The sequence below is a fragment of the Phalaenopsis equestris genome, unplaced genomic scaffold, assembly GCF_001263595.1.
Source record: "Phalaenopsis equestris unplaced genomic scaffold, ASM126359v1 Scaffold000488, whole genome shotgun sequence".
Classification (NCBI taxonomy): Eukaryota; Viridiplantae; Streptophyta; class Magnoliopsida; order Asparagales; family Orchidaceae; genus Phalaenopsis; species Phalaenopsis equestris.
This window is the reverse complement of record NW_018164928.1, coordinates 555,588-568,248: the sequence shown is the minus strand read 5'-3', so window position 1 is coordinate 568,248 and position 12,661 is coordinate 555,588. Positions and strand designations below refer to the sequence as shown.

At 34.3% G+C, this 12,661-nt stretch overlaps 1 protein-coding gene across 1 annotated transcript; it reads left to right on the top strand.

The window, feature by feature from the left end:
- The first annotated feature begins 8,434 nt into the window (after positions 1-8,434).
- On the top strand, positions 8,435-12,105 carry LOC110028111. Its single transcript, XM_020729841.1, has 3 exons — positions 8,435-8,571; positions 8,666-8,783; positions 11,885-12,105. Exons 1-2 carry the CDS (start codon positions 8,494-8,496, stop codon positions 8,759-8,761), a joined length of 174 nt encoding a protein of 57 aa, XP_020585500.1. The 5' UTR covers positions 8,435-8,493; the 3' UTR covers positions 8,762-8,783; positions 11,885-12,105.
- The last annotated feature ends 556 nt before the right edge of the window (positions 12,106-12,661 follow it).

The following is a 12,661-nucleotide window of genomic DNA, read 5'->3' as shown; positions in this document are numbered from 1 at the left end:
CCGTCGACCACCACTGACCGTCGACAACGACCGTCGACCACCGTTGAACACCGTCGATCACCGCTGACCTCTGTGAACTACCACCGACCGTCACCGACTGTTGTTAGCCATCGCTCACCTCCGTCAACCACCGCTTACTGGACGTCATCAGTCGACGTCATAACGTGGAAAGCTAGTAACCCTTTCCCGCCTGTGGGACAAGGGGCATCTGTAATCATCATCTTATAGTGGATTTTTACAACTGGGCAAGACCCCGTGGTTTTTCCCTTATTACGGGTTTTCCACGTAAAAATTTCTGGTGTGATCATAGCTTGATTCACTTTCATCTGAGTGTGTGCTGAATTTTCGTGCAACGCTAAGACGATAATCCATTACTCTACCGCCGCGAATTTTCTAGCACGCATCAGGTGGTATAAATGTAAAAAAAGCAAACTTTAGGTGTTGGATAAGTAAATTCATAAGAATTGGGTGGTGAGTATGCAAATGCCACCTTTGTTTTTCAGATAGAATTTTAGAGCTAGTGTCTAACATTTTACTCATAAACTGATTTTCTTTTTGTAGAGAAAGTAGATATAATATGTGAATTAATATATCGGCCCTTGCTTTATTGGGGTTGTACATATTATTACACGTAGTTTACATAAGTGGGCCCAGAGTCGGGTGGCTTTGTTAGCAAGACTGTTGTGGCAAAGCAAAAGAGGTCATTCGAACGGTACAATCTGATGATTGCTGGTAAACTGCCGATTGGCTAGATCCTTACGGGTTAAGGGTTGGCGAAGTTGTCTTCAGATTGATTAGGACTGTCCACCGACCCTCATTCCCTTATAAGGAGTTCTTGTCGACCGGGTGGAGCTAGGTTATCGGGCAAAGAGTGCATCATTGTAATAGGCGCCCTTAGACGAAGAGATCTTTGAGGATGGCTGACTCTTGATAGCGATCGAGAGGTTGCTAAATACCTCCAAAAGGATAGTGGGATTCAAGATGTTAGCTTCTTAAAATATTTTTTTTTTTCTTTTTGGGTTGGTTCCATCACGGGATATCCGTAAAACCTCCTCTATTTAACGGTCAATATAACTTCTCAAGTTCAGGCCGCTTGACTACCTTGTTTAATCATGATCTTGAAGCTTCCGATTGAGCTCATGGGCTCCCCAGCCTCCTGTTGGTGGGCCCTCTCGAGGCTCGTGTCGATACTTTTTCTGCGTAAATTTACGTGTATATATATATGTCGATATTCTAGAATAATTTATTGCACATTCTATAGGGGTGGATTTTTTTTATTTTATATACATATTTAGATATGTATGCATGAAAAATGTAATAAATTAGAGAATCGCCCCCCAATCTCTCCCATAATTCTCCCAAAGCATGTGAGGGTTTGACAAATGGAACACATAGGCCCAATTATTGCATAATTCAAATGGATTCCTCTTCACAACACTAATTATATGGGTGCCGCCAGCATTCATTTAAGAGGAAAGCAACATTCTAAGTAATATGGCATGAAAATGCAAGCATAGTGAAGCTTACTTCTTAGAATTTTTAATTATATTTTCATAAAAAAAATTAAAAGGAGAATTTATTTATGAAATTACAATCCGCACTCTGAAATTGCTAAATTCTCATCTATATTTTTTAAGAAAAAGTAATGAGATTTTAAATTGTATTGTTTATTTGGAAAATTTACATATATACCACTCAATTATTATGTATTTGCATATTTAACACCTAAGCTTCAATTGTTATATATATACCTACTTAGATATGCATGAAAAAGTGTATTTCACTTTTTAGATGTTAAAATGATGGTATATTTAGGTGTTATATCCATAGATTCTTTCTAATTTTTTAGAGCATTTACATGTATATAGCTATGTATTCAGACCACATAGGAAAAATCCGTGATGATGGAACAATGTGAAGAAAAGAAATCATGGCGGTTAGGATACTCGGGCCTCCTCTCCGACCTTTACTCAATCAGTGTCTATAAGAAGAAAAATTATTATGTGCGGATTTTGCGTGCATACGGACTTCAGTACAACATGATTGTATTCTGGAGTTGTCTCAAAAATACAACAAACACAATTGTACTGAAGTCCGCATGCATGCATTATACGCATCTAATAATTCCTCCCAGTCAAAATGATGGTTTTTTTGCTCTTGGTGATGTGTTCGATCCTCAAACGCCCTTCGTAAATTCTTAGAAACAAAGTGACTCCTTTGTGCCACCTGCATCCATGGATGGTTATTTTCAACGTGAGCACATCTAACATCGACGAATAACAAGGATTTTGTATGAAAAGCCATGGATGGTTTTTCATACACTTGCATCCATGGATGGTTATATATGAAAAACTATCGGCGAATAAGAAGGTGCACTTGATGAAAAAATTATTCAACTTGAAGATGGCGGAATGTGTGTCTGTTGCTTTACACCTGAATGATTTTAATACTATCACAAATCAATTGTCATATGTTGAAATTAATTTTGATGTGAGATACGTGCGCTGATATTGTTGGTTTTATTGCCAAATAGCTGAGAAGTCATGAGGACGATAATTAGCAGTTCTGCAGGTAAATCTAAGCTGAAATATGATGATATTCATGTTTTGATTTTGACTGAGGAGGCACACAGGAAGGATTTTGGCGAGGCCTCGTGTTCAAGTTCAGTGTTAAATGTTGATTCCAGAGAGATATCACATGACATGAGCTCAAATAGAGGAAGATCAAAATCAAAGTCTGGTAAGCAGAAAATCTGCTGGAATTGTGGCAAGACTGACCGCATAAAAAGGAATTATAAGAATCATAAAAAGAAAGAGAATGATGGCGCTAATGTTGTATCTGAAAAAATACAGGATGCACTATTGCTGACAGTTTACAATTCTGTTGATAACTGGATACTGTATTCAGGGGCTTCCTTCCATACATCTTCTCGTCGGGAGTTAATGCCAAATTATGTTGCAAATAACTTTGGGAATGCATATATGGCTGATGAAAAAACTCTAAACGTGGTGGAGATGAGAGACGTTGATATTGTACTCCATAATAATAGTAAATGGATTTTGCAAAAGGTCAGACATGTTCCTGAGTTGAAGAAAATCCTCATCTCTATTGAGCAGCTCAATGAGAGTGGTCATTTAGTGGTGTTCTCAGATATCACCTGGAATGTTACCAAAGGAGCATTAGTATTGATTTGGGGTAAGAAAACTAACACACTATATATGACTACATATTTACTCAGGCGAGAACACATGAGTCAGAGGTGCATTATAGGGAAGTAGAAGAATGTTAGTTTTCTGAAAAGTGGCAGAGCGCCAAATACATGAAAACCAGAGCTTGTATAGACAAATGATGGAGAACCACAGAGCTATGAAGAAATTTTGCAAGATGAGAATTCGAGCAAGTGGGAGCTGACCAAGAAGAAGACAAATTCCATACCAGAGAATCAGACTTGGAAGCCGACAGAACTTCTACCAAGAAAGAAGGCATTGCACAACAAGTGGGTGTATCAGGTGAAAACTACGCTTGGTGGTACAAGGCTGAGTTGAAGTTGATATGTCAACTGAGGGTGTTACTCGTGAAACTTCAGCTGGTCTTCTGACACGAAGACAAGTCTTTGAGTTGCATAGGTGAATGATATCATGTTTGAGGAAAAGGTCGGTACCACTAGTAGATGATGCAGCCAGTAGGTGATGGAGTAAGTGTCCCAGTCTTCAAGTAAAAGAATTGTTGGGTAATGTGGAGACCAGGTCCACCTCAATTTAAATAGCTTCTTTATTAAGAATCTCACATACCGCTGACTTACCTTCCCACCTACCTCCCACCTATTGCTCTCCTAGTTTCTATAAATAACCTCTTATGACTTGTCATAAGCTAAGCCACAAGCCAAGCCAAGTCCTCTAAGAGAGAGAGAGAGAGGAAAGGAGAGAAGAACATAAAGATTTTCTTGTAAACGTCGAGGCACTCGACGATGTAATTCCTCAAAGTAGTAAAATCCCCTGCTGCTCTGTGGACGTAGGCAAATTTGTCGAACCATGTAAATCTGTGTGTTGCTCTGATGTTTTTATGCGTGCAATTTTTCTTGTTTTATTTTTCGTTTTATTGTCGTCGTTTTTTCACAACAGTAAAGCTAGAGCTCATGCATACTTGAACATACCTTCTCAAAAAACTTGAGTCAAAGTAACATGGGCGGCTGCTGGTTCTAAATCCCTTACTAAAATAGGTTAATAAAACTTCTCAAACCTTCTCACGACATTTGCACGCTAGCAAATTAAGCCACAAAAAATTACTTGAACTCCCTGAATGATGTAACTGGTTTGTAAGTAAATTTTTGAACCAGTGAAGAACTGATTCCTTTGGTAACATAAAGAGCAGTTAATATTTTAGAGCATCATTAATCCTTAATAGGCTGTCGGCTAACTTGAATGAGGATACGTGATAGGCCCATTGTAAGACTCCAAAACTTGAAGTCTAAATTTCTCTATTGCAATTCATATTGATTAAGTCTTCTTGCTACACCATCTTCTTCGTGTAAGGTCCCTTGTCTAGTCTATGACATGATTCATGCTCACCACATATTTTAGGATGCTATATTCCAAAATATCTATAGATTCACACTACTTAGGCTCATCCCCCAATGAGAACAAACTCAATCCGAGTGAATCTCCTTTCCGAGTGAAGGATCATCCTCATATTTACAGAGTTAAGGATGACTAATCCGCCACGAAGGTTACAAAAGATGTACCCAAAGAAATAACACGTAAACTGATTAGAGTACGATAATGTATTTGTTTGTGTAATTGACCATTTTTGTGAGGAATTCAAACTGGATGATAAAATGTTTGTCATACTTTGCAGCAGGTACTCGATGGATGATAGTCGACAATTAGTATTTGACAGTTGGTACTTATCAACTTGTACTCAATAGTTGGTACTTGGCAACTGATGCTTGGTACTTGACGACCGATATTTAGTAGCCGGTGCTTGACAACTAATATTTGACGGCTAAAGCTAGGCAATTAAGCTTTTAGGAATTTTGCCAATGTAAAAGGCCAATTAAGTCAGGTTCTGCTAGTCTTGGATGACTGTTTCTTTATACACAATATCATGCAAATTCTTTTGTATTTATGTATGTAAGATTTAAGCATTCACATTTACATGACAATCACTTAAACATTGTCATCATATAAAAATTATCATTATTATTAACTTTCTAAAAATGGAATGCATTTTCTTATGCATGGCTTTATCACACCTAAGTATTATAAATGTAAGTATGAAAGTAATTTAAGTTATGTAGGATGCATTAGAATTGTGTGCGGTATATATGTAATTTTTTTTATTATATTTATAAATCAAAATGATTCTCATGGTGAGTAAATTATTATTATTGACATGCCGGCAATAAATTTCCTTCACTCGACATGAATCTCGATGCATGAAACAAATCTGGAGGCAATCTTTTGAGCAAACAAATATTCAAACTTTAATTAAGAGTCATCCAGTGCTCTAATTTCAGCAAACTGACAGTCAAACTGACGTGCTAGAGGAGATGAACCCAATGATAACAAAAATGATCGAATCCAAATTAGATAAAGTTCATGCAAACTATTAAACCACTTTTGAAAGCTTTGCTGACATATTTGGAAAGTCAAATGAATGTCGAATCGGGTGAGTTTATAGTCAAATCGAGTGCCTCAGCAAGAAGAATCTAATGAGCCTATGATCGCTCAATTCCGACATCGTTAATGCTCTTAAATATCCATCAAATTTTGTCTGATCCAAGGAATCTCTTCCGGTCGTTTGATCGGTGGTTCAGATTCATTCATTGATTGCAACCTCGTAATGTCATCTGCACTAATTCAAGAGAAGTGTAGGCATATGTATGTGAATTATTTCAAATGGGTTAGACTTCGTGATTTATCCCCCTTTCAAAGGTATTCGGCATAAAAAGTCGAGGTGTCTCCCCCTACTTAATTTTCTTTAATCACTGTTGTGTGTGTTGGTTCTCCAAGCATACTAAAACGATAAATAATCACCGCTCCAACGCCACAAATCTCCTAACACGCATCAATTATTATTTTGTTAAACACCAAAAATGCATAAAATAATTTGATTCTTAATCGTTATGAAAAAAGCTAATATTTTCCATTTTCATCAACGAAAGTGGAATTAATAAACTCTAAAAATCATAAATAAAAGCCAAGAGGTCGATTAAGCAAAGCAAATTAAAACATACTCTAAGAGAAATATTATAATTATTTTTTTGGAAAATTTTATGGCTGTCAAATATTTAGATATTTACATCTCTAACACCTAAAATTCATTTTTTTTACATATATGTTACTTTACCTATAGGAGTGTACACGAACGAATACGAGCGAGCCCAGACTTAGCTCGTGTTCAGCTCGTTTATATTTCGAGCTTAAATAGTGTGTTCGTGTTTGGCTTGTTTGTTTAGCGAGCCGAACACGAGCTGTTCACGAACAAAGAGTCATATTGAGCCAAAACGAGCCAAAACGATTAGTAGTATTTTGAGCCAAAATTGATTAGTAGTATTTTGAGCCAAAATTTTAGTAGATATATAATTGATTAGTAGTATTTTGAGCCAAAACGAGCTGAACGTAAGCTTCTTAACGAGCCAAACACGAGCTGTTCGCGAACAACTAGCCGTTTTGACAGCCCGATTTACCTATGTATGTAATATAAAATTTAGGCGTGAGATATGTAAATGCATAAAAATTTGGGTGGTATGTATGTAAATGCATCGTCTTTAAATGACTTGATTTAGCAAAAAAGACTGTTTTCTTTAATCATGCTGCGAAAATTAATAGTCAATTGGACAGGACGACGTGACAGAGACTTCAATTCACCGACTAAAGTCGTTCAATTCAAGTTCCACAGCTGATATTAAGCTGTTTATAATATTATTTTAATCAGTTTTAAAGTTAATTTCAATCATTTAATGCGGATTAAAAAAAAATAAAATTTAAGAGCTTTAATCCCAACTTGGTATTTTCAATGGAAATTATTAAAAATAAATTTAGAATTATTTGAGTTTAATAATTTCAAAGAAATTTATGGTCAAACTTAATATATATCACATGGAAAATGGTGATAATTGATTCTAAATAAGGCTAAAGTAAGAATTGAAACATTGTTGAAAACTTTGTGAAATTGACTTGGGGAGACAGGCGAGGAGGCAACGCGACACCGCACGGTAATTTTATTTATTTTGGTAAATTGCAGTTTTATAGTTTTTTTTTCAAAATGCTGTCGTTGAAATCTGCATTTTTTCACCGATCCTGACATGATGTTGTGACAGCTTTCTAGCTACGGTTTGACTTTTTTTTTTAAAATAAAAATTATAATTACCGCTGTGACTTTTTAAACATCAGATTATATGCTAACATTGTAACATCTGTTTTTTAATAAACTGTAACTATTTCAAAAGAAACCTGACTATTTACATGATGTTTGAAGATTATTTATTTATAATTGAATCAACCAACTAATATCACTCAATTCCAATACTATGATTTTATGTAAATGTTTATGGTTTTATTTGATTTTTAAGTCTATAGGGATGCATCAAGCAATAATGTTAACCTATGGAGTTTCATAGTCCATAAGGCCTATATAATGGACGTGGCTTAAGGACTATATAAAAAATGAAGATTTACATACATGATTTTATTTATCAATGATAATTAATTCAAGTTTTAATTTTGAATTATATGCTATTTCTTTAATTAATTTTTTTAATAAAAAGTTTGCCCTCTCAACCCTCCTCAAAAAAGAGACTAGTTCCAACATTGAACGAGCCAAACACGAACAACATTACGTTCGATCATGTTCGGCTCGTTTTAACTCAAAATAAATAAATTACATATATTATTTACATAATAATATATTATATATTCATATTTAAATTTAAATCATAACAATTTATGTGGTCATGCGGTTCTGAGTCTTTTAACACAGAAGTGTTGTAGGTTCGAATCCAACAACATTGATTTATTTTTTTAATTAATTTAAATGAGTCAATTTCGAGTTGAACACGAACAAAAATATATAATTCAAGCCGAACATAAACACACTGTTTACGATCAATTTCAAACATGAGTTAGTTTCAAAGACGAATCGAACACAAGATAAACACGAGCTTGCTCAAGCTGGGCTCCTTTACGACCCTACACATAGCTCTTATATCTCTACCTGTCACACACCGAAACTTGAATTTTTACATATATGTCACCCCACTATCACATAAAAATGTGTATTTCAGTATTTTTTAAGTTAAAATAATTGCATTTAAAATATGATTTGAAAAATTTTGGGGGCATAAATATAAAAAAATAAATTTAGGTATGCAAATTACCAAAAATACATAGAATTAGGTGATATGTATGTAATGTAAATGCCCCAACTTCAAAAGATGGGGCTTGCCTATAAGCAACTCAAAAATTCCTTCCTAGGGTTTTTTTCCGCGCTGCGATGGATGCTACGAGGCTTCTGAAGGAGAAGAAGTTCTGGATTGCTTCCTTCATAGTCGTTTGGGCTGCAGCTCTTCAGGTCTTCGTGCGTAATCATATGCTTATTCTCCTTCGGAAAACTGCTTTTCCTTTTTCCCCAGTTCATTTGCGTTCAATTTCTTATTCGTCTGCAGGGCCATATGATGTGGATGCAGAAGCAAGATGCGTTCCAAAAGAAATTTGGTAATCAGATCGAAAATCATGAGGAGGAGGACTTGAGTGCTTCTTAATCGGAGCCGATTGCTTTGGAAAGTAAGAATCGAAACCAACTTGTAAATGCAGCACGATTTTATTGATTTCTGCGCTGTTTTTAGATGTTTTCTTGCTTTCTATTGGAGGTTATTACATTTTGAATGTGATTTGTTTTTATATTTATATCTCTTGTTGGATTAGAAATTGGTTTAAAATTTTTGATTTTGTGACAGATGAATGAACTGTAACTATGTTTAACAGAGAGAAATGAATTATTTTTTTTAGGAGTGAATTGAATGAACATATAGAATAGGGGATGGAATGCACTGTGAGAAGCTGTATTTATTTATTTTTTGAAAGGAATGACCAAAGACTATTATACGAGCTTGCAGCCACCGCTAGTGTGTCTAACCATTCGAGTACCACCTCCTTAGGGCCAAACTATGCTAGAGGGATATGAACCCCTGACCATAGGGGCTTATACCGTGGATGCCAACCAATGGGTTGGGGCACGCGGCACCAATGTGAGAGGTTGTATGTAATTTGATAGTAACTTATAATGTTGTAATAGTAAATACATAAATTAGAGAATGAGAAGCATATCTCTTTTGTCTTGGAAGGAAAGAACATAAATTGCCAAGCTTATCAAAACTATTTTATGAGGGAGTTTGAAAACATTGCATAAAGTTGTTATATGAGTATATTTCTAATTGCATGAAGAAAATGTTCACAAGAAATAATTGCCTTATGTCAAAAATAGCCTTATGACAAAATGCGAAATGAATATATCTGTGATAGGGTTGGTGTAGCTCCAGTGACAGACAAAATTAAAGAGAGTCGCCTTCGATGGTTTGGTCACATTAAATGTCGACCATCTGATGATCCAATTAGAAGAGTAGATGTTTTATATTCGACTTACGTTAAGAAAGGCAGACGTAAACCTAGGATTACTTGGGCATATTGTATAAAAATGACCTTAATTTATTAGACTTAAATGAAATTATGATACTAAATAGGAGGCAATGGAGAAAAAAGATTCATGTAATCGACCCCACTTAGCGGGATAAAGGTTTTGTTGTTGTTGTTATTGCTGTTGTTGTATGTCAAAGAATGAATTTTAAAAGGTAAAAATTTATTAATTTTTCATACTAGATTGTTAAGAGATATAAAATGAAAATTTATTATCTAAGCTAAAGTTGATGTGAAATTAGATGACTAATTCCATTAACAAGGCAAACATAGAAGTTTTTGAAGGTTTAGAAGCAAAGAACATATTAATAAGGAGATTTAATGGCGGAGTGGATGCATTTAAACTATTATTAAGTAAAAGATATGCTTTTTAAAATTGCTAAAAGAAAATTATTATGGAGACTTGCAATCATTATTACAAAACTATATGTCTTGTTATGTGCCACCAGCCGTGACCTGTTGCTAGAGCAGCCTCTTTGAAGGTAGTAAGTCCTCTTAGGTCGTAAGTTCAAATCCCCCTCTGGCCAATGTTGCCGGTAGTGAGAGCGGGTCAAATCCCGAGACTTGCAATCATTATTACAAAACTATATGTCTCTGGCCAATGTTGCTGGTAGTGAGAGCGGTTCTTGAATAGTTAGGCACATGACGGTGACTGGGGGCTCGTATGATAGCCTCCGGCCATTGTTAAAAAAAAAAAAAAAACTATAGTTTTGATAATTTATATAATAGGTTTGGTGTTATGAAATGTTGCATTAGAAGTGAGTTGAAAGAAGCTTGGTTAAAATAAAGGCAGCTAAGTAAGTTAAAAATGCTACTTTGAGAAATTATTAATTGAATTATTAGAACAAAATGACTTTAAGGAGATCAATAAGCCAAATTATGAGTTATATCATAGGTTGAAGTGAAATGGTTAGTTTGAAGAAGATGCATAAAATGAAAGCTAGGATTTCTATGGGATTTTTATTGAGATTTATAATTCTAGCGATAAGAGTTGATGGCTAATATGCATAGCAGCCTTGAGGGCTATTATGTAATAAGAAGACATTATGAAAATTTGAAGGCAAATTTCACAAAATTACAATTCAGGCAACTATGTTACATGTATTTAAGTTTTGTGCAATAGAAAGTCATTCATGGCTAAGTTGAGTGTGGCCAAACAAAAAGAAGAGTGTGTGTTGAAATGGATGCGTGATAAAATTATAAAATTAAACTATGGAATAGTTATGTTAAAGGAATGATTGGAGTGACATGTATCGTGCTTGTTTTATGAATAGTAGAAAAAAAAGGGAATTTACATTCACACCAAACAATTCTTATGTATTTACATATCTAAGGCCTTGATTCTTATAAACCTATGCATGAAAAGTGTATTTCACTTTTGAAAAGGTAATGATGGTGATATTTTTTATGACATTTTAAAGATTTGAGTGGTATGCATGTAAAGATGAATGTTTAGGTGTTAGATGTGTAAATATAGAAGAATTGTGTGGTATGCATGTAAATGCTCCTAAAAAACAAAGCATCTATTTGAATTTTAGATAAAGCAAGTGTCAAATATTTAAGAAGGAAAAAAGAGTATATTCAAGGTAACATGAATGAGAGTAAATAGGATCAAATTGAAAATAAGGATTTATAAAACCAACCCCAAATAGTTGGGATCAGGCTAATGCTGTGGATGTTCATATCAGAAAGCACAAATGAAGTTATCTTTTAACTTCTAAAAGGAAAGCAACCATTTTTTAATAGGGGCATTTGCATACATACCACCCAATTCCTATATTTTTACATGCCTAACACCTAAACTTTTTCTTTTTTACATTTATACCGCTCAAGTCTTTCTTATCACATCAAACATACCACTATTTTAACTTCTCAAATGTAAAACAATTTTTCATGCATAAATGAGTTTGGGTGTTAGATATGTAAATACATAGGAATTGAGTGGTATGTTTGTAAATCTTCCTTTATAATATTTTGTTATATAGAAGTGAATTAAAACAATTTTGGTATACTTCTCTTGCAACTATTATTTGCATTCTTATTTATATTGCTATTTTTCATCAATGATAGAGTCCATGTTACACAATTTCTATATATATATTTTTAATTTCAATACATTCAATTGCAATTTAAAATTACACAAATTGAGCTAAAAGCAGTATTTTGATATAATCATTGATTTGATTCCTCAGAAGTTGCAGAAAAAAGGAGGCGGCAACTCTGAAGCTCAATGGTTGGCATCCCTTAAAAGAAAGGGAAATTTACATACATGCCCTAGATATCTCATGTATTTACATATCTAAGATTTAAAGTTTGATATTTACATTTGTAACATAAGGATGGTGGTGTTTTTGGTGTCATGCTAAAAATTTGAGCGGTATGCATGTAAATATGAATGTAAAGCTTTGGTGGTATTTTAGATCTTCTAATTAGGGCTGTCAATTTGGCTCGTTGTTCGCAAACAACTCGTGTTTGTCTTGTTAAGTAGCTCGTGTTTGGCTTGTTCGTTAAGCTTAACGAGCCGAACACGAACAAATTTTTAAGCTCGAAATATAAACGAGTCGAACACGAACAAATATTTGTTCGCTCGTGTTCGACTCGAATTGGCTTGAAAAAAGTTGTTCGTGTTTGGCTTGTTTGTAATTTGAGCTTGAAAATTTTGTTTTTGTTCGACTCGCTTACTTAATAAACTCAAACTATTTAACTAGTTGAGCACGAGCTATTTGCGAACTATGAATTTTTTTTGATAGCCCTATATTCCTATGTATTTATACACGTAACAACTTCATTATCTTTTTTTAGATTTATACCTTTAAAAATTTCTATATCATATCCAAAATATTATTATTTTAAGTCTTTAAGCATGAAGTGCATTTTTTCACACGAAAATAATATGGCATATGTGATATATATATAATTGAAGTTTTAGTGTTATGCCTCTAAAAGTGAAATACACTTTTTGTTTAATC

What these genes read in the sequence shown, in the direction of transcription:
- LOC110028111 (XM_020729841.1), top strand. Translation starts at nt 8,494, where the DNA reads ATGGATGCTACGAGGCTTCTGAAGGAGAAGAAGTTCTGGATTGCTTCC. An exon ending in TTTGGGCTGCAGCTCTTCAG is followed by an intron (nt 8,572 to 8,665) that starts GTCTTCGTGCGT and finishes ATTCGTCTGCAG; the next exon opens with GGCCATATGATGTGGATGCA.